The sequence below is a fragment of the Aulonocara sp. 'chitande type north' Nkhata Bay genome, linkage group LG1, assembly GCF_057382095.1.
Source record: "Aulonocara sp. 'chitande type north' Nkhata Bay isolate Kocher_YH1m ecotype deep benthic linkage group LG1, A_spYH_male_GT1.1, whole genome shotgun sequence".
NCBI lineage: Eukaryota > Metazoa > Chordata > Actinopteri > Cichliformes > Cichlidae > Aulonocara > Aulonocara sp. 'chitande type north' Nkhata Bay.
The window spans coordinates 12,795,420-12,818,307 of NC_141344.1; the positions used below are offsets into that span (position 1 = coordinate 12,795,420).

The 22,888-nt window shown below is 38.4% G+C and overlaps 4 protein-coding genes across 8 annotated transcripts in view; 3 read left to right on the forward strand and 1 right to left on the reverse strand.

Moving 5' to 3' along the window:
* Positions 1 to 4,722, forward strand: part of LOC147338760 (ras-specific guanine nucleotide-releasing factor 1-like) — a 31,589-nt gene extending 26,867 nt beyond the window's left edge. Inside the window, exons 23-27 of the mRNA XM_086274208.1 lie at positions 37 to 234; positions 1,381 to 1,460; positions 1,536 to 1,653; positions 1,782 to 1,850; positions 2,980 to 4,722. Coding sequence (XP_086130334.1) covers positions 37 to 234; positions 1,381 to 1,460; positions 1,536 to 1,653; positions 1,782 to 1,850; positions 2,980 to 3,072 — 558 coding nt within the window. The 3' untranslated portion in view covers positions 3,073 to 4,722. The remainder of the gene's footprint in view (positions 1 to 36; positions 235 to 1,380; positions 1,461 to 1,535; positions 1,654 to 1,781; positions 1,851 to 2,979) is intronic.
* Positions 4,723 to 4,862: 140 nt separating this feature from the next.
* LOC147338761 (pro-cathepsin H-like) lies at positions 4,863 to 9,522 on the forward strand. 2 transcript variants are annotated; one of them, XM_086274318.1, is made up of 12 exons: positions 4,863 to 4,989; positions 5,863 to 5,894; positions 6,046 to 6,151; positions 6,415 to 6,485; positions 6,586 to 6,690; positions 7,395 to 7,481; positions 7,582 to 7,637; positions 7,758 to 7,839; positions 7,930 to 7,998; positions 8,294 to 8,400; positions 8,834 to 8,962; positions 9,048 to 9,522. In XM_086274318.1, the coding sequence occupies exons 1-12, from the start codon at positions 4,914 to 4,916 to the stop codon at positions 9,115 to 9,117; spliced, it is 990 nt and encodes a 329-aa protein (XP_086130444.1). In that variant the 5' UTR covers positions 4,863 to 4,913; the 3' UTR covers positions 9,118 to 9,522. The 2 variants fall into 2 exon arrangements, with proteins under 2 accessions (XP_086130444.1, XP_086130535.1); XM_086274409.1 differs by having other exon boundaries at positions 4,900 to 4,989; positions 5,866 to 5,894.
* A 240-nt stretch (positions 9,523 to 9,762) lies between these two features.
* Positions 9,763 to 15,438, forward strand: wdr76 (WD repeat domain 76). Of its 2 annotated transcripts, XM_086274846.1 has the most exons (15): positions 9,765 to 10,015; positions 10,214 to 10,324; positions 10,408 to 10,497; positions 10,662 to 10,754; positions 11,021 to 11,079; positions 11,417 to 11,534; positions 11,681 to 11,782; positions 12,001 to 12,041; positions 12,181 to 12,334; positions 12,570 to 12,728; positions 12,805 to 12,920; positions 13,032 to 13,130; positions 13,259 to 13,411; positions 13,501 to 13,554; positions 13,658 to 15,438. In XM_086274846.1, the coding sequence occupies exons 1-15, from the start codon at positions 9,971 to 9,973 to the stop codon at positions 13,911 to 13,913; spliced, it is 1,650 nt and encodes a 549-aa protein (XP_086130972.1). In that variant the 5' UTR covers positions 9,765 to 9,970; the 3' UTR covers positions 13,914 to 15,438. The 2 variants fall into 2 exon arrangements, with proteins under 2 accessions (XP_086131054.1, XP_086130972.1); XM_086274928.1 differs by lacking the exon at positions 13,259 to 13,411 and having other exon boundaries at positions 9,763 to 10,015.
* The window catches only part of LOC147338763 (FERM domain-containing protein 5-like), a 93,651-nt gene continuing 82,612 nt past the window's right edge, over positions 11,850 to 22,888 (reverse strand). Inside the window, exons 14-15 of one of the 3 annotated variants that reach the window (XR_015126382.1) lie at positions 18,477 to 20,735; positions 11,850 to 16,095 (exon numbers count right to left, since the gene is read on the reverse strand). Coding sequence is in view for 1 of the 3 variants with exons in the window: in XM_086274650.1 (XP_086130776.1) it covers positions 20,143 to 20,735 (593 nt within the window). In the remaining 2 variants the exon portion in view is untranslated. Of the gene's footprint in view, positions 20,736 to 22,888 lie in introns of all 3 variants that reach the window. The other 2 variants (XR_015126379.1, XM_086274650.1) reach the window with 2 other exon arrangements.

A 22,888-nucleotide genomic window follows, 5' to 3' on the forward strand; every position in this document is an offset into this window, starting at 1 on the left:
ATATTATCAATGTGTATTTGTTTCTTTTCTTGCTAGATCAGTAACAAGATTGCCACAGAGATCCTGCAATGGGATGATGTCAACATGCGGGTGGCCGTGATTGAGAAATGGGTGGCAGTGGCCGACATCGGCCGCTGCCTCCACAACTACAATGCTGTGCTGGAGATCACATCGTCTCTCAATCGCAGCTCCATCTTTCGCCTCAAGAAGACCTGGCTCAAAGTTTCCAAGCAGGTATTAGAAATTTTTCATATGACCTTTCATAATTGGTGTGCCTCTGGAGGGTGAGCAGGTCATCTATTAATTGGAAGGTTGGTGGTACGATCCCTGGCTGCTTATTTATTCATTTATTTATTCATAATTTGATTATTGGTCGGCGTACCAAATATCCTTGGGCAAGATATTAACCCCAAGTTGCTCTCCCATGCATCCATCAGAGTATGAATGTGTATGACTGTTAGATAAAAAGTACTTACACAGAAAAAGGTAAGAAAAAAGCTGTGATTACCTCCATAGAATAAATATTTTAACTGACATTTTCTCTTGTTATATTTCCAATTGTCATGCTTATAGTACATTGAAGTACACAGGCACACAAATTCTGTTGGTTAAATAATATGCATGTTAGCGAGTATAAATGATAGTCGTCAGCTAGAACGTCACAAGTCTGCTGCTTCCTGGTTCCAGTGTTGTGAGGGGGGAAAATTGTGCCCTGGGAATAACAATTATTGGTTGGAGAAGGAGAGTAAGGCACGAGTATAGGGCATGGCAATTTATTTATTCATTTATTTATCATAATTTGATTATTGGTGGGGGTTTTTTTATGTGGGGCGAGTTGTAAATGTTTTAAACTAGTGGTATCTTCTAGAGTCCTGAGTGTAAAAGCAGAATGGTTCAGTCCAATTAGTGGAATATTCTGTGAGGTTATTTAAATCTGTCTGTTCCATTCGGTCAAAAAGGCTGTAGGATGGTGATGTGGAAGGTGTTTTGAATGACAGTTTGCATACTCCTGAAAGGTCATCTTGACTCTTTGGTTCTTGCGTTGGATGTCTTCCTCCATGGTCGCTCGACCAAGCTGACACAAGCCATTTACCATAAATAAAATAAAACGTCCTAATTAGTCAGAGATGCATAGAGCGATACTTAACATGTACACAGTTCATGAATGCAATCAGCATTTCTAGCAGCTTCAGTATGTTGCCTTGATGAAACAAGGACTTTTTTTTAAGTTGAACAAAATGAATGAAAGTCAGGATGCTCTAAGAGAGTCTACTAATGGTAATTTCAAACAATCCTGTCATTGTCTTCTCCAGTTAATAAAGATTCCGATTAAATTTCGAGTTTGTGACAGTAACATTTTTCCCCTGATCTATGTTCTAGACAAAGACTGTGATTGACAAGTTACAGAAGCTGGTGTCATCAGAAGGCAGATTCAAAAACCTGAGAGAAGCTCTGAAGAAGTAAGTAAACCAACTTTTTACTTTTTTAAAAACGTTTTGTGTTAACTGGCTCTCTGACCTGCCTGGTGTCTTCAGCTGTGACCCCCCATGTGTCCCCTACCTGGGAATGTACCTGACTGACTTGGCCTTCATTGAGGAGGGAACACCCAACTACACTGAAGACAACCTTGTCAACTTCTCCAAGATGAGAATGGTACAGAACATCTAACTTTAACCTTGTGCTGTTGTGTAAGGTGTTTTTCACATGCGTGTGATTCATCTATTTATTCTTCATGGTTGGACACGTTTGACTTTTATGTGATTTTCTGTCATTTTCTGCAGATATCTCACATTATCAGAGAGATACGACAATTTCAGCAAACAGCTTACAAGATTGATTATCAACCAAAGGTGAAGTTACTGTTCATTTTCATTGTTTTGCAGCTTTCTATTTCTTGTCTGGATTTGTCAAGTATTGCTCTATGAGGCGTGCTCAAAACGTTCTAGGAACTGGCTGTTGCCAGACCATTTTCTTCGTACAATGCTTCTGTGCCTTTAGCTCTGCTGCTGTTTTTAGATCGTTTCCTGGAAGTCCTGTTTCAGTCTAACTCAAATTTTGTGTGGAGAACCATCACTGGTGATGAGACCTTTTTTTTTTATTCACATGGTTGTGCAGTGTGAAGTCATGCCCTAAGGTGAGACTGTCAACTGAGAGTATTGCTGTAACTTCAGGAGGAGTCTGAGGGAGAACGCTGAGTGGAAACAAGTTGTGCAACAAGTTTTTTATTACTTCTTGACTGATATGGAAATCAAGTTGAAGGATCACTATTTTCTCAAGATCCAGCTAGTTTTAGAGAAACACGAGTGCAAGAAAGACAAACTGGACTTTCAGGCAATGATCTATGAGCAGCTTTGCTGAAATTCTGCAACTTTCGGATTAGCCGAAGTTTATTCATAGTCAGAAAGTTTTCCTTTGGTCTTATTTAATTTTTTTTGCCTTTTAATTAATGTGTCAAGTTGAAAAAAACTTATCAAAACTAGAAACTTTCTTCCTTTCAACGAGCTGATGTTCCAGCCAATGTTCTGTGTAATCATTACTACACCAATTCAGACAAAGCCTCATGACTGCATGTTTTTCCAAACTGTTCAAACAGCAGTCATCTTCTTGCTCTGTGGGCAGCTGTGCGTACCATCTACTATCATGATGAGTCCGATCTGATTTGGCCATCTTACACGTGCCTTTCAACTGAAAATAAGATAAAACGATGAAAATTAGTGAAACCTGTACACTTGCAGACACATTTTAGTGAATCCTAAGAATGCAACATTTATAATAGAAAGTGACTATAGCCTGGATTTGTGCCACAGTAACCAGTGTACTTTCTGACCAGTGCAGCTATTGTTTTAAAAGAACTCGCTCTCACACAACATTTCCTACTTTAAATGTGTAAAGAAAAATGTGTAAAGAAAAGGAAACCTTGGATAAACTGTGAATAACCCGCCCTCTCTGTGTCTTCCTTATTATTTTTTTTTTTTTTAGGTGACAAAGTACTTGCTCGACCGCAGTAATGTGCTGGATGAGGAGAGCCTGTATGAAGCATCCCTGAGAATCGAGCCCAAAACTTCATCATGAAGATGATCTCTCTCACTCTGCTTTCATATTGAGTGTACATAAACAATATATCAAAATGTATATTTACTATTATTTGTATTAGACAGAGTAGGCAGTGCCCTTTTAGTATATACTCCCCACGGACTCGTGTATATTCGTTATTAGAGACTGAGTGTAAGTCCAGAGAGGTTTATTTCTATAGTTACAGAGTATTTATATGTTATTTATTGTCTTAAATATCATGTTAACATTAAGTTATTTTTTAAATTCGTTTAGCCATATCCTAAAGGGAACGTGCACCACCAAATGGTTCTCATTCGCAAGAAACGTTGACATTTACCACATAAAGATTAACTCCCCCAAATCAAGAGAGAACCGAACACAACTGGAGTTATTTTTAAACAAGTTTCCATATAAATCTGTGTGATTCTTGAGGATTTTATTGTTTGATTTGAACTGAACAAGGCTGATAACAATATTTGCAATGATCATGAGGGACTTGCTGAATGTAAATATATTAAAATGCTACTGCAACAAAATTCAGGCAAGTAATAATATCAAAAATAGGATTTGATCTTATGAAAATCTTAATGATTAAAACCATCAGACTATCAAATCTGGATAACATTTTTCCTCTTTCAGTCCATCTTGTCCCACCTTAGAGAGGGAGGAAAAGTGAGACCGCTGCAGCGGATGAAGCTGAATCATGTGCTCTGATGTTTTTATGTAGCCGCAGAGTAACAAGAGATTTGAAAGTGCTGGAGTCAACCTGACACCTGCCGATTGGCTGATAAGCTTGTTTGTTTCTTTGTTTGGAGAGATGGGTTTTTATGCTTTGCTTACTATCACATAATTCCCCTGGTGGGCAACATGATGTATATACAGTATAAGCACCAGGCAATGTATGTAGCAGATGTAACCAAGATTGAGCCACTTCAGGAAGTTAAATTCCCAGCTTTTACACTCAGACAGTGATAGCATAGTTGTTATGGTTAATCCTCTTTGGCCAGTGCATTATGGTTTTGCCTTAATCATGAAATGGATTATATTCCACAAAAGTATGTAAACTATTTTGTTCTACGATTTGCCGATAAAGCAGAAATATTTACTGTGTACAGTACTGTGTACAGGCAGTCTGATGCATTTCCTAACGTGCAATGTGTTAAAAAAAAAAACATATCCCTCGAAATGTGTTATCCTTATGATCGTTCAACTCTGTAATAACTTTTCTGTGTATGATACTTTAAAACAAATGTTGAAAACAACTTATAAGTGTAACACATTCTGTATCCTGTCTATTCCAATGTGTTAGCAGGAACTATACAGTAGTAATATTGTGCTTCTTCTTGAAATATTTATATGTATTTTTTACAGGCTTTGTATAGAAAAACATCTAAAGCTTAAGTGGCAGGCATGTACCACTTTGACGTGTTCAAATGGAATCTATACCTAGAACCGTATGTGTACTGTATTTAAACCCCACCCTTGCACATGAATCTTTACTCTCTAACAGGCACATCAAATGTTTGCAGTGAGCAATACCCAGTGATATGAGAATTATCTTTCAGTCTATTTCAAAAGCTTGAGTAGTATTTCCAGTTTTGTATAAAAGTGTATTCTTTCCTGATTACCTCTTGTTAATAAATCTATTCTTTCTCAGGGGGAGAAGTGTCTCACAGGCTGCACTGTTTGTTTTAACACTATGTTCTGAACTGGGTGCACTGGACCATAACCTTTACGACTGTTGCTTTGCTGGGGGAAATTCAAAGGGGGGTTTCAGTAGTAGGGGCTCTTAAGCAGTCATAAAAATAAGTCAAGTCATGTGATGCCCTTAAAGCTTGCTGTAATCTGCTGTGGAGAGTATGGCTCTGACTGTTGTGTGGTTTATTACTGCCATTTTTAGCTTCGTCCATTTATCACCTTTAATTTCAGTCAAAGGTAAGTGTTTGCCAGGTTCTCAGCAGTTTATTGTTGTTTATTTTAAAACTTGACATTTCTTTCAGCAGCAGCAGTTGCTAGAATTGAAATTCAGTTGCTTGAAATTGAAAAGGCAGAGAAAAGGGTGAAGCATTTTGTTAACAGTCCTTGGATCCTGTTAACAAAATGATCAGTAACATACTGTAAAAGCAGTCATGCAGAAACCAACGTCTCCATTTTTTGTGGGATAAGTTTAATTTTGCTACTTTTCACTGAAGAGATGAAGCTAATACTATTTTCCATTTTTCTAAAAGGTTTATGAAAGCATATTTCATATGAGCACTCTAAATGTTTTGTGCTCAATTTATGTGAAATTACAGCTGTCGAATGAAAACGACAGTTTGCTGATGTGTTCATGAGGAATGGATAACGTGCTTAAAATTTGTACTTAGGCATAGTACTTGGTAACCAGATTTTAATTCTACTTGGGTAGTTGTGCATGATTCAGATTGTAGTTTTCCTGCTGGTCCTCAGTGTAGCCCAGTAAGTAGTTGATCCTCTAAAACCTGCTGTTTTAGACAGGGGATTTTTTTAAACAGCAGCTGGGTGGGGCCAGAGATATTTGCCTGAGATGATCATATTAGGGATTTCTGCTCTCGCTAACACAGAGATCATACAGATCCAATGATGCTAATGATTTGAATGATGTTCATGTAAGATTAGAAGAGTGTTGAGATGAGGATAAAGCCTAAGCTTTTGGCTCATAAGGGTTACTTGTACATACACCTCTGATGTTAATATTTCCAACAGCCTTTGTCTGTTAGAAATCAAGAAAAGCATAACAGGTCCATTTTATGTGTTACTTAATCCACTAAAATTTTTCTTTCCCATTAGAAGAATATGCTTTCAAGCAGTGGATTTCAGAGGTATGTGCATTTTTAAACTAATGAGATTTTGACCTTTATATTCTGATGCTTTGGGGGGGGGGGGGGGGGGGGGTTGTATATAGTTAAACATAGTTAAAATTTTCTTTCCTTTGTTTCATTATGTCTGTTTTTATGTGGGGGTTTTGTGCAGCACAACAAAGTTTATGGCACTGAGGAATATCACCACAGACTCCATGTGTTCACTCAAAATAAGAGGACAGTTGATCAGCACAATGCTGGGAATCACTCCTTCACAAGTACAGTATAGTTCTGCTCCAATTTCTGCCTTAAAATACGCAATATACACTCACTGGATATTTTATTGGGTACACTTTACTAGTACCAGGTTGGATCTCCTTTGGCCTTCAGAACAACATTCGTTCTTGTTGCCATAGATTCAACAAAATGCTGCAAATGTTCCTCAAAGAATGAAGAACAAATAAATAAAAAAATTTACTGCTATAGAATGTTATAAAAATTATCATCCAGTTCTCACCCTGCTCTTCATGTTTTAATCTAGTGGGTCTGAACCAATTCTCAGACATGACATTTGAGGAATTCAAGAAATTCTACCTTTTCACGCAACCTTCGGTAAATTACCTAATTTTATAACGCTTCACACAACAGGTGCTTATGTACAGAGTTTGTCTTTTATTTCCTTTAAAATCTTTTGATTTTTCGCATCTTTTAGACTTGCTCAGTCACTAAAGGCAGTCATGTCAAAAGGACAGGTCCTTATCCTGAGTTTGTAGACTGGAGGATGAAGGGCGACTTTGTGACTCCTGTGAAGAATCAGGTATCCTGATACGTTCTATAGCTCTTAAAGCCTTTATAGCCATATTCTTCTTTTGTTAAAGAAATATTGTGCAAAGTACAATATTTACAAAGTCGTACAAAGCCTGTATTTTATCATGCTTTCTTTGAGTTGCATTGAAGCACAAACCATGCTTTACTAAAAACATTATGTCTTGTGTTTAATCTCCAGAAATATTTTGCTAAACCTTAAACATGTAGCACCTTTCCGAACAAATACACAGTGTCAGATTTTTTTATGTAATGAAAGGAGAGGAAAAAAATTTCGACATTTCTTTTTGCTTCAACATAAACAACTTTGCATTTAAGTTATTGCATGTAAGTTATAATATTTACCCTTTTTTGACTTTCATTTTTACAGTTATATTCTATGAGAAACATGTGATGGGACACATTTCATGACTAAAGTGATAAGTGAGAAACAAATAAAGATATATGTTTTCTACATGTGCAAATTTTTTTAAACAACATACCTCAGTCACAACCTCTGAGAGAATATATTCTGTAATATATGATATTATTAAATATTCCAAATAGAGAGTTTGATTTACAGATGGTTCCTTCTGTTTTCATTTACATTTTACAGCACCAAAAATTATCATGGTAAGCATTTAAATATTTGTGAAGTGCCTCTTTAACATAACTGCATTATCAGTTGCTTGAGTTGTGTCGTGTTTGTATCTTTAGGGTTTTTGTGGCAGCTGTTGGACCTTCTCCACCACTGGCTGTCTGGAGTCAGTGAATGCTATTGCTACTGGGAAACTAATACAGTTGGTAAGAGTTTAGTATTATACACAAATATAGCTGGCAGAAGAAAAGTATCCACTGTTTCTGAGTATATATGATGAACGCTCTTTATTTATCTCTGTTTTAGTCGGAGCAGCAGCTGCTGGACTGTTCCAGAAATTTTAGCAACTATGGATGCTTTGGGTAGGAATCATGTTTGTCTGGCCTGTAACTATAACATGTGGGACATTTTATGTTATAGAAACAGCATAATAATGTAAGTATAGAATTTCAACCAATCAAAAGCTGTGTGGTTTATTGCAGTGGGCTCCCCAGTCAGGCATTCGAGTACATCAAATACAGCAAAGGTCTCATGAGAGAGGAGGATTATCCCTACAAAGCCTTTGTATTATTTTTGAGAGTAAAATCTTAATTTATTTATATTTTACATATGATAAAATATACAATAAAAAAAGTTTAATCTTTCCTGTTTTAGGAGGGAAAATGCCATTTTGAGCCTTCACTTGCAGCTGCGTTTGTCCGAGATGTTGTCAATATAACGAGTGTGAGTGTGTGAACAAATAAAATTGCACTGTGGATGAAATTGTACAATAAATGTGCCTTTGCATATGCTGGTTAACAAAATAACAGATCAATACAGTAAAATGTGTCTTTGTTGTTACTTGTTGGGGGAAATAGAGTAACTGTTTTAAATAATCTGAAGCAGTTTGTCTGAAGCATGTTTTCTGGAAGTTTAATTTGTACTATTAAAAAAAGCAACTGTTTTATAGTAAATAGGGAACTCCTCATACATCGACCTGCTCAGGTACATGTTATAATTTGTGTATGCCCATTCACAGTATGATGAAAAGGCCATGGTCGATGCAGTGGCCCGGCTCAACCCTGTCACCTTTGGCTTTGACGTTACAGCTGATTTTAAGCACTACAAAGAAGGTGTTTACTCCAGGTGAGATCAGGACCTTGATAACTCAACAAGCGCTTATGCACATACTACTATTCAAGAAGTAGAGCTGGTCTGGGATTTTAAGAGCAGACCAGAATATACTAGCCCCACTTTGTTTCTGTTACTTATACACTAATTTAGACAGACAAACAACATATTTTTACTATTTGGATAAAATCATTTGCAAAGAAGTATAAAACAATTGTTTTTAAGCCTCTGAAAACTACAAATGGGGGACTGTGTATAAAGAAGTGTCTCTATGATGACTGTCATAGTACTAGCTTGAAAAGATTAAAATATTTTATATGTTATGCATATAAGTCAGCTACACCACATATTTTGCAAATGTAGGCTGTAATATAATATTGAAAGAGACAATCTGCCCACTCAACCTTCAAAAGACATGTGCTCTATTGATCTAGTTTTGTCTATTTAGCACCCAATGTAAGAACACAACAGACAAAGTGAATCATGCAGTCCTGGCGGTGGGGTATGGCACTGAGAAGAACGACGTGCCGTATTGGATTGTGAAGAACTCTTGGGGCACAGCCTGGGGAAAGGATGGGTAAATATAGTCTGTGTGTATCCGAGCTTTATGACTTGTAACAGCTTGCAAGAATTGCTGATATCTCTCCTTTTTATTTCATCAGATATTTTTTGATTGAGCGTGGAAAAAACATGTGTGGACTGGCTGCCTGCTCTTCTTACCCGCTACCTTAAGCATCTGAATAAAAGGGCAACAAAGTGGAAACTCTTGAGCATGTGTGTATCGAAATGTATTTTATTCAGCCTAAAGGCCTGATGTCAACTTAGGGTTTCTAACATGTTTTCTGGAAGTTTAATTTCTAAACACCTTATTATGTTTTTTTTATTAAAACTGAGACATTAAAATTTTGAGTGCTCCATGGAAACAATACAGGCCACATATTTCAACTCAAGACCCTGCAGGCCTTTGCAAATTACATGCCAAACTAAACAAATAAAGATTACATGTTGATTTTACAGCAGCATTTATTTTTATGCACCATTGTTGATTATAGAACATTTGTTGAGAATCTTATGAGGCCCAAAATCAGGACAATTAATCATATTTTAGGTTTTTGATTATCTATTTAATCTATTTCTGTATACTTTGCAAATAAAAAAGTTAATGTAATGTGTGTTTCTCTCATATATATATATAGATTTTCTGTTTTATCCACTGACAAACGTTGGCAGTTTGTTTGTTAAACGTTAACCAATTTGTGAATAAATAACCATGACTTTCCTCTCACTGCTATTCCCCTATCCTGCCATAAGATGGCGACATCATCCCAGCAGAAGCTGAGGCCAGCTTGGTTGTTGGCGGGAGGGACCTAAACCTTTCTTCTCGTGACGTAAAAATATAAACCAATCAGGTGCCAGGATTCTGTTTCACAACAGAAGGGGAGGACCAGTTACAAAACATTTGCGGCATGTGGCGCCAATTGCGCCCCCTTGTAATTATCATGACCGTAATAGTTGTCACTTGTGAGGTGCTCACGTCTCGCTTCTCTCAAACAAAAGTCGTACCTGTCGTCGTAAATGAACCAAAATGGCGACTCTCCGAACAAAGCGCGAAGCTGTTGTGCTTGTGAAGGTACAGTAGTTTTGTTTTAATGTGGTTTCCTGTTTTTAAACTTATCCTCCCTGTTTTAAGCAGCGACCTCATAGCATTAGCATCAAGAAGCACAGTTTTAAGTGGAGGTGTGTTGTGAGTTCGCTAAATCTTCGGTGAGAAAGTTGAATGAGTGCCTTAATGTCTCTGACTAAAATGTTAACGAGGGACACCTTGTAGGAAATGACCCCTGAGAATCTCGAGGCGACAGTGCGACGATCATCTAGAAACGGTTTTGCACCTAAGCGCCTCCAGTACTCTCCCGAACATGAAACTCCCAAGAAAAAAAGGGTGAGAGCTCGTTCACAGTGATGGGGTCGAACAGTCATTTTAAAACTTGACGATTTGTTAATTCTGTCGTAATTTCTTGATAGAAAACAAAAGCTGTCGCTGAAAATGGTAGTCAGAATAAGCAACCAAAAGATGAGGAGGATGCTGAAAACAGTGACGTGGAGCATGCACCTGTGAGTATGGAAACTTGGCACAGTTTGAATTCGACTTTGTGACTGACAGAAAGGTGTCTGTGCAGGTTCTCAGTCATCCAGCTCATGGTAGTTTAAGGAACTTCTAATGACTTGAAATCGGCAATTTTCTTGCAGTGTGTCAGTGCTGTATCTTTGTGTAACAGGAAGGGTATGGGAGACTTTCTGCCTATGAACTGGAGCGCCTGGAGAACATCAGACAGAACCAAGCTTTTCTGTCTTCTATCAACTTATTCCAGGTATATTATTGACTAAATCTGCCCTTTATCATCTGCATTGCAAATCTTTCATGGACCTAAACCTATCACTATCAGCACCATCAACATAAAGTTTAAATTCGACCAGCAACAGTAGATATTTAGACCAGCTACAAGCCATATTTACTGGTGTGATTAACCCAGGTAGACTGAGTGAGAAATAAATCCTTATGAAAAGGACCATATCTGTGATTCTGTCATTTGTCTGGATTATCAGAGTATCAATTATTGTTTTCTTTTGTTTAAAGGCCACTGAGGAGTTCAAGCAGCTGACTCGACCAAAGCCATCACAGCGAGGTCTCACACGGTACAGTCGGAGTAATCAGGCATCGTGATACTGTGGAAAACCACAGTGGTGCAGAAATTATGAGAACAACATGTTTTTTCCCCTCCCATGTATTCTGTGGAACATCACAGTGCTCCTATAATATACTTTGTATTTGTTTTTGAGACTGAACTTTTTGAAGCTCAGGAAATAAGACTAGACTTGTCAACTCAACGTCCTTAGGTACAAGAAAAAAGTAACTTTTATGAAAGTTTTATGTTTGGAAAAACGGTTTGAATTCATCCTGACCCTGTGTCATGTTAAAATAGGAAACATATCTTTTTGGGCCTCCTGTAATGTTAAATTTCTTTGATTGCAGGGCACATGCTGCTGTAAAAGAAGTCGTGCCACCTCGCAAATCACTGCGACTCCAAAAAAAAGAAGCAGAGATCCTGGAGCTTCCTCCTGAACCGAGAGGGACACTTATTTATGAACAGGTGCCAACATATAGTCTAATAATGCATCTGTAATGTGTCAGTTCACACAGCTCCACTGCTGCATCTTAAGTGTCTTTAGCTTTTTTTTTTTCTCGTTCTTCCTCTCTGGGTATGTTACTCATTATAGTTGTTTACTTGCTTTCAAGTCTTCACCAGCAAAGAAGCCCTCTGGCCCTTTGCCCATGGATCCAGTGAATGTGGAAGAAGGAAGCAAGCTGCCTCCACAACTTCTTGAGCTCTGTTCTGAGGTAAGAGTCAGCTTTCTATGATATTTTCCCTTTTTTTTCCTATACAATATTTATTTACAATCTCACTCAGTTTAACATGTTGCCCCCCTTCTTTCCTACTTAAATGTGAATACTTTATACTGCCCATATTAGCCACAAGCATAATTTCTTATGCATATCCACTGTAGTAACTGTTCTTATTCGATTGGGAAGTCATGAAAATGCTTTTCTTTTCACAGGATGTAAAAGTAGATAAAAAGATACAGCTTGACCTAAAAGGGTAAGATTTAATATTTTTATTTGGATGTAAGATTACTGCACAGTTTACAAAAAGTGACTCTTGATGTACTGAGGGTCAGATGTTTTGGAAGAACCTGAGAAACAGATGAACAAACAAGTGCACTGATGTCTGAACACAGGTACCGTTCGTCTCTGAAGAATATGACGGTAAATGAGGACAAAGTGGCCAAAGTGGTGAAGGATCGCATCTTCTCTGCAACCTTCCACCCCTGCACCAGCAGCCTGTTGCTGGCTGCGGGCGACAAGTGGGGGAAAGTGGGACTCTGGAAGTTGGTGAGTTTTCTTTGCCTTAACTATGCATTAGTTCTTGACCACTAGATGGTAGAAAGTGTCTCAACAGTAAAGCTTCATGTCAGGCTGCAAAAATTCACAAGTGTTCTCCTCAGGCTAATTGGCCTGCTTCATGTTTGAATTCAGGTTTGTTTTTTGGGTTTTTTCGCTCTGAAAATCTTTATTTATTTTAAATGAATTCCAACCACTGATTTACTGCATGTGTATGCTCTTCTAGGGTGGTGACTGGGGTGAGGATGGTGTCCTGCTCTTTGAGCCCCACACCCGTCCAGTGGGCTGCATGGCATTCTCCAAGTCTCATCCCACACAACTGCTGAGCCTCAGCTACGATGGATCCCTTCGCTGCATGGACGTAGAGAAGGCTGTTTTTGATGATGTAAGATACCTTCATTAGTTTAGTTCAATCTGGTTACGTTGTGATCCACGAATAAAAAAGGTTGTCCGTTTTCTAGGTGTATGATATTGAAGATGGCCTGAAAACGTTTGACTTCATGTCACATGACTGTTCGACACTAGTGGTCGGGAACTGGTATGGAGAGGTTGCCATTGTTGACAGGCGCACCCCAGGGTGAGATAATGACATAGTCTTAAAGTAATGAAAGTAGTACATTTTCTTTTCTTTTAAACAACTTTAATGTTGCACTCAAACATTTTTATAAGTATGTTATTTCATCTGCAGAAACTCCCATGAATCCCTCCACACACTGGACCCCAAGACATTGCGTTGTGTTAACGTCCACCCTTTACAGAAGCAGTACTTTGTGGTGGCTGAAAGCAAGTATGGGCTTTTTAAATTTTTTATAATGTTTACACATCTCTTATGTGAATCTGTCTTTAAATTTTAAGTGTATGCTTTGTTTTTTTTTGTTTGTTTTTTTGTGTGTGTGTGTGGGTTTTTTTTGGCAGGGTAGTTAGTATTTATGACAGTCGAAATCTGAAGAAGACCAAAAGCCAGGCAGTGTCCCAGCTGCATGGCCACTCTTTAAGCATATCCAGTGCTTATTTCTCCCCTTGTACTGGAAACAGGGTTCTTACTTCCTGTATGGATAACAATATAAGGTGAAGCTGATGGATCACTGACATGCTGTATATGCTTAATTTTTTTCAGTTCCAACACAATGTCCTTTTTTCTTTATTTATTTTAACAGGATATATGACACATCTACACTGACTACTAAATCTCCCTTGCTGACAACCATCAGGTACATCCACTAAATTGAACTTTAAACTTTTCCTGTTCTTTTAAGTCATCTCTGTGTTAATAACTGTGTACTTTCAACATGCCTTCTCAATCTAAATTGGCAGACATGACATGCAAACAGGTCGCTGGCTGACCAAACTATCAGCTGCGTGGGACCCCAAACTGGAAGACTGCTTCGTGGTGGGGAGCATGATGAAGCCTAGGAGGGTGCAGGTGTTCCATGAAAGCGGTCAACTCCAACATTCCTTCATGGACAGTGAGAATCTCAGCACAGTCCTCTCTGTCACTGCTTTCCATCCTACAAGGAATGCCTTGCTGGGTGGAAATGCGTCGGGACGCCTTCACGTCTTTTCTGACTAAATTGAAGACCAAAAAAATGTCTGATCAGCCGGTCTTGGTTCGGTTCATCAAGGTAGCAGGGACACAGTTTGGTAACAATCTGGATTTTCAGCCTATCAACTTCTAACTAGACAAGTCTTCCAATATAGCATCTTCATTCTGTATCTCACTAGAGCTTTAAATACATTACTATTCTTATACTAAAGCAAAGTAACACACCTGAAGCAGTGAAATGAATCCTATCAAATTGTGAGTCATATTCTTAGACATGTTGCAGTGAGGCAATGCAGGATCATTAGCAAAGTAGCAGAATTTTCTTCCTCATTGCTCACAAAATACACATTTATAGCTACATTAGATTTAAACAAAGGGATTATCTTGTGCTTCCTCTCATTTTACACCTTATAATATTTAGATTTGTTCCAGTTAAAACTTTCATGCCAACTGAAATTTGGAATGGAACTGGATGTGGTCTTCTACTGTTGTATCCACTTTGACTCAACATGCTGTGTTGCACTGTTTAATGTGTTGTTTTAAGTTGCTGTTGTCAGTTTAAAGCAGCTTGGCTCTTCTCAGTTTTACTGTTAATTTTTCCCCATCCAGACATTATACTGCACACTGGATGTCTGCCACATGATTGTCTCACTAAATCTTTGCATTAATCTTATTCAGTAAAGTGTAGGAAACGTATGTATTCTTTTCTCCAACCTACTGTAAGTCGATGCTTCAGTTTCATGAAGACTGAATGAGCTCAACTTCTCAAATGACATGAAGCCTTAACTCCAGGATAAGCCTGTTTTGAACCCACTCCTGTGTTTGCAATTGTGTCCTTGGTGGATGTCAGACACATTTTCCTCATATGGCTGCCTTTTTTTTTTTTTTTTTTCTTCTTCTTTCACTTATTCTACCCAGTGTTTCTTAAAACTGTCAGACTTGCAAAGAAGCATGCACACAGCAGGGTGCTGCCGCTGCAAGACCTTAATTGTTTTTCTTTTCCATGGGCAGTATTCAGAGAGTAGTCATACAAGCTCAGTTTAAAGCTTGTGTGGCTGCTCTCTGGCACATGTAGACCTGCGTTCTATTAGTGCCTCCTGACTGTTTTTAGTGTCTTCAAATATCCATTTTCTCCTCTGAAACCTTTTACTCTGACAGATTTATCATGTTTGTCATGTTTATTTGGCAGGGTAACGACTAACCAACTGTTCATCTATTGTTGTTGACAGGTACACTTCCATGATCACAACCAGTTTTGACACAACTAGTGACAGAGAAACTTAATGTCATATATTGCCACAAGTTACAGTAGGTCAGTGTGTAGACTGGTTTATTTTGATATTTGGAGTTTATTTGGATTTTCTTTAACATAAGAGTCCAATTCGAAAAATTCATGGTTTATTATTTTATGTAAGGTTTATGTGATGTAAATGTCATTTCTGCACTGAGTCTCTCTGTCAGTGAAAGTGCTTTTGGAAATGCCTGTTATGTGTTAATTTCCTTTGTTTTCTCATTTGTAAAGTAAACATAATAAATAGACATTTTATTACAAAATACTGTACACATGAATGCTGTGAATCTCACCAGTAGTGACAGCATCATTATCACCTGAAGCTGGTAAAATAAGGTGTGTGTGTGCATGTGTGAGAATGAGAGAGGATTGACCACACTTTACTGTTTTCAAGCAGGGATGCAATGAAAAACTCCACATGGTGCTGATCTGGGTTGCACTGTTCACTGAATTTCACACTAAATGCTTTTATTTACTGCTTCTGTGACTTCAGAATTGAACTTGTAGCCAGACTAGCTCCCAGTTGTCAAGAATAGATGATATTTATTCATAAATAGATTACACGAGTCCTCCTTCAGTGATTGGAAATAAGCAGTCTTGTTTGGAGGTAATAAATGCAGGACACATGCTTACAGAGACATTTCCATGTGCAGGGCCATGGTACAGGAAGGAAGCTTACAGTAAGGCCATGTCTGAGGCCTTGTTTACATCATTCATTAAACTGAAAACAAGAGTTGCTTATTAGAGGAACTTTTACCCCTTGGTCACCGTGCCAGTGAACTACATTGCACAAGGAAAGGTTCAGGCAGTTTAAAAATGCTACTAATGCTGTTTAAATTATTTAAAAATATACCTGTTTTCTTCCATTGGAAATCTTGACCATGCCGCCAGGTGTTAAGTTGTTTCTGCCAAGTAAACCTGTATGTGATACATTTATAAACTCAGTCAAAAATTAGTCTAAGATAGACAACCAAACACGATTTACATGAAAAGATTTTTTTGGAGAAGTTTCTGTATCGCAGAGAGCGGTCTACCACTGCTGGTACACGCATACATCTGCAAACCGTTTCACCTTTTGAGGGGATTTAAAACAGTTTGTGTGACTCAGACAAACATTTTGTAGTTTACGGTTATTACATCTGACATTTATTGCTCCGATTGCTTTAGTTGTAGATTTTTTGACATAAAGGTGAGTAAAAAGCTAAATGTTCTCCTTTACTAGCCGTAGTTTTCAATACACAATTGCCTCGCATCAATCAAAAACCACAGAACACCATTTAAATTAACCTCCTAAGACCCGAACTCTTTCGCATTTTTAATTTCGCTTTGCTATTTGGGCTGATTGGGACCCGATGAATGTAAAAACAAAGAATTACATGCTTTTTTTTTTTTACCTCATTTTTGTTTCTGAGAAAAATGAGGTCCACATATTAGGACATTCACTTTAAATTTCGCTAGAACAGTGGCAGTATCGTGTCCTCGTATGTTGATATCAGACCCTTGTAGAGGAAAATTTAGTATTTTGTCTACACAACCCAAAATGTGATGTCCACATACGTGGACGCTGGGTCCTAGGAGGTTAAATAAGTCAAGTCTGAAAACAACCCCAAAATCTATTTTTGTGTTTTTGTTTTTGTTTTTTTAAATTTAAATATAAATATTTCATTAGATGCTTATGTTGTTCTCTAAACTTTGTGGTAAAAGGGGAAAACACTGGTGCTAATACTTCTGTTTTTTTCACTCTGGGTACAAAAATAAAACCAGCATTTAAAGCTCCACATTGAACACTACAGCAACTCTCAAAGCAATCATTCTTGTGTTAACTTTGAATAAGATTTGAACACATCAACTTTCTAAATCACCTACAGGAACCTGCAAAACTGAAATCCTTTTTTGCATACATAATTCATGCTTAATTTTTTTTTTTTTTTGTATGACATATGTCTATTCAGCATGTTGTACCATACCAGGTGCGATCCAAAAATTCTGCAACTCTGCCAAAAAAAAAAAAAAACAGTGTATAAACCATACCTGATAGAAATTAGGTCACTTTGTTTGATAATTACATTAAGTTTGGGCGGTGAGATGTAATTTCATGCATTTATTTCTTACAATTTAAGTCCAAAGATATTGACAGATTTCTTTCATTTCTTACAGCAGCATTTCTTTATCATGCAGAAAAACTGAAACACATTGTTGAAATTTCACTTTCTTCTGATATTGACATATCGCAGGGATTAAGGGTTAAGGTAAACTTCTTTACACGTGTGTGTGGTTGTGACAAATAATACTTTGAAATGAAAATGAGCAATGGCTATGTTTTTAGGGTTTGTTTTCTTTCATTGCCAATTATCAAAATAATAATTCAAATTCAAACTAATAATTAAAATAGACTTTTTTCAGTTTGAATAATTTGCCCAAACAGAGGTTGGACTCTAGGCTTTTACATGGAAGTAGTTTTTTAAAATTTTTATTTCTTGTTAACAAATTTCTAAACGTTTTAATACAATAAAAACATGGTATTAATGTTAAAAATACAAGGTTTATTTGATATATTTATATTCATATAAATCCCCAAGCATGTGGTATCAGTTATTAATGTTGATAATCCATAGCTAACAGGCTGTGTCATGTTCATCATAAGGTCTGAATATGTTTGCAGCTCCACAGAGATATTTTATTAGGGGCAATAAAACCCTTCACAGGGATTGATTGAATTTCATTTTTAGAATCTATGAACTTTTCAGGGAGACAAAATTGGGAAGGCATGCATGGATCTCTGGCTGTTGCCACAGCTGAGGTGGTTTGCTTCAAATGTGCTTCCTTTAAAGCTTCAGGGCATTAAGGGACAACCCGGTGTCGACCCTGGGGGAATTATTCAGTGTGCAACTTCATGAAAAATAGACTGGTCAGCTCCTGAACTGTTGTGGCGCCTGCAGGTTTGAACACTGTTGACTGTTTGGTCTTTGAGTTGCGATTCTCATCTCCAGTGATGAAAGTCAACATGATGGTTGGGTGAAAACAGAAAGTTCATCTTAGCTCTCTGCGTGAGTTTGAGGTCCATGATGACATTGCCCACAGGTAAGTGCAAGTGGTCAGACACCACTTCCAGGGAGCATTCTCAAAATGTCAACAGCACTGAAAGACGTTCAGATGTGTGCAACATGTGACCTAAGCCAAGCTAATATCAGGTATGATTTTTTGCTTTTTTATGGGCAGAGCCACAAAATCTTTTGATTGCTCCTTGTATACACACAGCATCCTAAGCACTTGTAGGCTTGTTGAAAGGGCAAACTGACCTCATAGTTTGAATTGATTCTGTTGCTCTGGGCTGTAAAGACACACTGTAGGCTAACCTGTGAAATACAAGAAATAAGGCCGGAGAAGGACAGCAGACTATTTTGCCATCTGTTGACACAAACTGACAGAAGTATGGGACAACAGCGGTTTCTTTGGTTGGTGTTGATGAAGGTTGCAGAACGACGTAAACATGACTTATCTTAGGCTCATTTGTGAGTGCAGGGCTGAAAACCATAGATCCACTGCAACAAAAACAAACGAAAAACAGCTTCAAGTACATTAAAAGTCACTGTGAGGAACTGTCAGTGCGTTAACAAGATGGTACAAAAATGATTTAAATATATTCAGCCATTACACATAAATGCATAACTTTTTTTAACAGAGCAGAGCTAAACAAAGGTGAAGGACAGTCACTCAACATGGGTCTTCAACTAAAAACAAACTCTTAACTATTTACTGTTGGAAAATTGCACTAATATTTGCACTTTACAAAGGTAAAACAAAGTCAAATTTCCCTTGATAGAAAGGATCTGCTTTTTTATATTAACAGTATTGCACATCAAGATGAACTACTCCTACAGATTGCAGTAGTCAAAGAACTGACCAGACACTTGACTACCATTATAGCGCTAGCTCACATAGTCCCATCACCTTTATAACTACTGTAAAAGTAACTACAGCAAAGTGACAACTGTTCCTCACGCACAGAAGTTCATTGTAGTTATTAGAGTTATTTGGCTGCTATTTCTTAAACAGTAAACCTATAAACTCCATTACTTATTTATATCCTTAAAAAGGCTTAATTTCTAGTCATTGGATGATGAAACTTTAACAGTTCCCTAGTGTCTGGACAAAAACTGTCAGCAGATGTTTGGCCGCTAATAAAGTCTTCTGTCAGGGCAGCACCATCACACACCCGTGTCACAAAGCTACTACAACTAGTCGTTTAGCAGTGTTTTTAAATTGAATGTTTCAGATCTGGGATTGTAAAGTACATCTGGAGAAATGTGTAACGTCTATTTGCATCTGCCTAAGAATCGTATAAAACTATAATATTTGCAAACACGTTTGACTCAGGACTCATCTACATTCAGTAATGCTTATTCGTCAATTTCACGCTTTCTCTAAGCCCACCACCTGAAAACAGCAGCCATAATAACATTTAATCACCATGAATATTGTTGATTTGATATAAAAAACTGATGATATAGTCTGCCCTCCATTTTTAAATCTTTTAAATGTCTTAAACTCTCAGTTGCACCCCAACACCTCAGATCGTTTTGTATTACAGTGATGATACAACATATAAATTAATAAAAAAATAAAGGCAACTATTATCTGTGGTTGAAGAAGAGAACTCAGGCATACTTGATACAGTTTTCAAATTAAACCCAGCTCCTGTGATTTTGTGAAAAAATAAAATACCTTGATGACCTGAATTTCTAAAGTAACATTTCCTTTCCTCGTAGTGATGGTCAAACGTAATAAACAAGGCTCTTCAGGGGACAGTACGTGGCTTGTGACAGGATTATTCCTGGGAGAAGCTTAGTTGAAATCAGGAACAGAGCCATCCATTTCTCTCCTCTTGCCTTCTCTTCTGACCTGTCTGTTATCTGTATCCAATTTCCATGAGCGCAGGCCTTTGTTGAGTCATTTGGTCTGTTTTCACTTTGCCTCACTAACAAGGAAACCTCCCATCCATCGTAACTTACAGGCGAACCAGCGCCGCAGAGGGCAGAAGTATTCAAAGTGGAACTGCTGGAATTCAGGTGTCTTGCGGATGTCTCTTAAGAAGGCAATGTCCAGGTCCGACTCTGTCAGCATGATGAGAAGCAGCAGCAGGGCGAACAGAAGTCCAATGGTAACCAGGAAGAGACGCAACACGCTCAGGATAAACTTGTTGAGCTCCTCTACCTCGCTAGATGTTGCGGGCCTCCTCTTGACCATACGTTGTTCTCTCCTGCTGTGCCCAAATTCTGTGGCCTGCCCCTCTTTCGATGTCCCTGCCTCTGACTCCTCCTCGTCAATGCTGCAGGGGGCACCATTGAGGTGACGAGCCAAAGGCATCTCCATTCCATGTTCTGCCACGGGTGTAGGCAGCACGCTGTCAGAGGGGCTGTAGTTCTCATCTGAGATGACTGCTGACGTGCTTGCCTCACTGCCATCTACCGTCTGGCTCCTTGAAGGCATGAAGGAGTCGCCATGCGAAACTGAGCGCACCGGTGTGGAGTGAGCACTGTCTCGAAGGGACTCCAAACCTGACACAAACAGCAGGGAAAGACAGGAGTTCATAAGATTCAATAACCGGAAGGAAGTTTGGTGCTCCTTGCACCACTTAAAAAAGGGATTTTGTCTTAGATGTGGGATCCAGGACAATAACGAACTTTCATCTAAAAAGCACTAAACACTCTCATTAATACAGAGAAGACCCCCCCCCCCCCCCATAATCAGACAACCCTCTATGAGCAAGCAGTTGGTGACAGGAAAAACTCCCATTTAACAGAAAGAAACCTCTGGCAGAACGGGTTCTGGGAGGGGCAGCCATCTGCTGTGACTGGTTGGGGCGTGAAGGGAGGGAGACAGGACAAAAGTGACACTGTGGAAGAAAACCAAAGACTAATAAAACTAATAATTAAATGCAGAGATTGTGTGAAAGCACAAAGAGAATGAAAACAGATGAGTGGAGAAGAGTGAAGAACTAAGGGAGAAGAAATACTCTTCTAACAGGCCCATTGCAGCATAACTAAAGAAGGATTAAGGGTCACCTGATCCAGCCCTAACTAAATTAAACAATATTATAAAAGGAAAGCTTTAACCCTAATCTTAAACATAGAGAGGTTGTCTGTCCCCAATGCGTGGATGTAGATGGATCCACATGTATTATTTGGCGCAGATTTTGTGCGAGACACCGTTCCAGATGCAATCCTCCTATTTATCCAGCCTGGAAAACAGCACTTAAGAGTACAGTAGGATTTGTGTCTCCCTCTGGTCTTGAACTATGGATCTTTCATGTGTGAACCACTACCCCATAAAATAGACTGTAGATTGCAAACCTACTTGATTGTTAAGTCATCATTTTGTATTGTTTTTCTCTTCTGAAAGCAGGCGGTATTAAAATACCTAGAATCGAGGACTGACTTACAGACTATCCATCATGTTGTTTTTGCAGGCTGATCTGGTAATATTGGAAATAACAGCTTTACACATGTAGGTGCCATTGCATTGGCTAGGCAGTTTTTATAGGTATGCAGCAATTAATAGTTGCTCATGAATATCCACATAACTAGTAGATGCCTGGAAAAGACATGCTTATTATGTCTGAAAGTTATAGATATAAAAGTGGATATAAAGAACCTGTCCCTTATAGCACATAAAAGAGGAGGTCTAAAGGGAAATTACGTTCATTTGTTCCTTATTAATTAGTTCTGAAGCAAAGTTTCCACAAGCCTCTGGAGCTTGGCTTGCTGAGCTGCCAGAATATTCTGGTACATTTGTGCTTTCTTTAACACTGTGCTGACATCTCTTATGCTAATATAGTCATAAGGGAAGCTGGATTTCTTTTTAATGGCTAGCTTTTCACAACTTATGCAGAAGAAAATTAGCCTTCACATCATGTAATCTATGTCCAAGGAAATACAAATGGCAACTGTAACCCCAAAGCAAGCATGCAACATAAAACCGATGTCTTCTAGGAACTTACTCAGTTCTCATATTCTCACAGCTGCTTTTTGGAGGTTCATCACAGTGCAAACTTTCTATCTATCACATTAGATTTTAGCAATAGGTCTTACAGTCACTTAATACTGTAATGTTTTGAAATATAACCACAAAAAAATCACTTTTAAAAATCAGGAAATCTATCACAAAATATCTCAATCCAACAAAACCAGCCTGATTTTTACCTGCACGATTGCCTGCTGGGCTGCAGCCATGTAACTGGAGTGGAACAGCTAGCCTGGAAGGAGCCCTGGACTCCTGTCTTAACCCAGGTCCAGAGCCTGAGTTTGAAGATCCCCCCGGTAGAGCGGGGAAAAGGGGAAGGACTCCCAGAGCCTTGCCCAAAAGCCTGGGTCCCAAAGACAGCACACGCACCTTCACATCCCGATAACAATGGTTGATCATACGCAGATGAACATTCACCTTGGTCTTGATGCGGATCAAACACTTCACCATGATTACACAACAGCAAAAGCACTATTTCCAATTGAGTTTCTACACGTTTTCAACTGCTATCCTTTCGCTTTCTAAATCTTAAAACGGCCTCTTTGTATTCTGCCTGTCTGCTGCCTGTCTTTGTCTCCAACTGAGACTGGTCTAGCTAAGCAGCACTACTCCCTTCTATGCAGTAAGCTCCCACATGCTGTTAAGGCGGGCTGACAGCGGTAGATAAATAGAAAGACAGTCAGAGTGA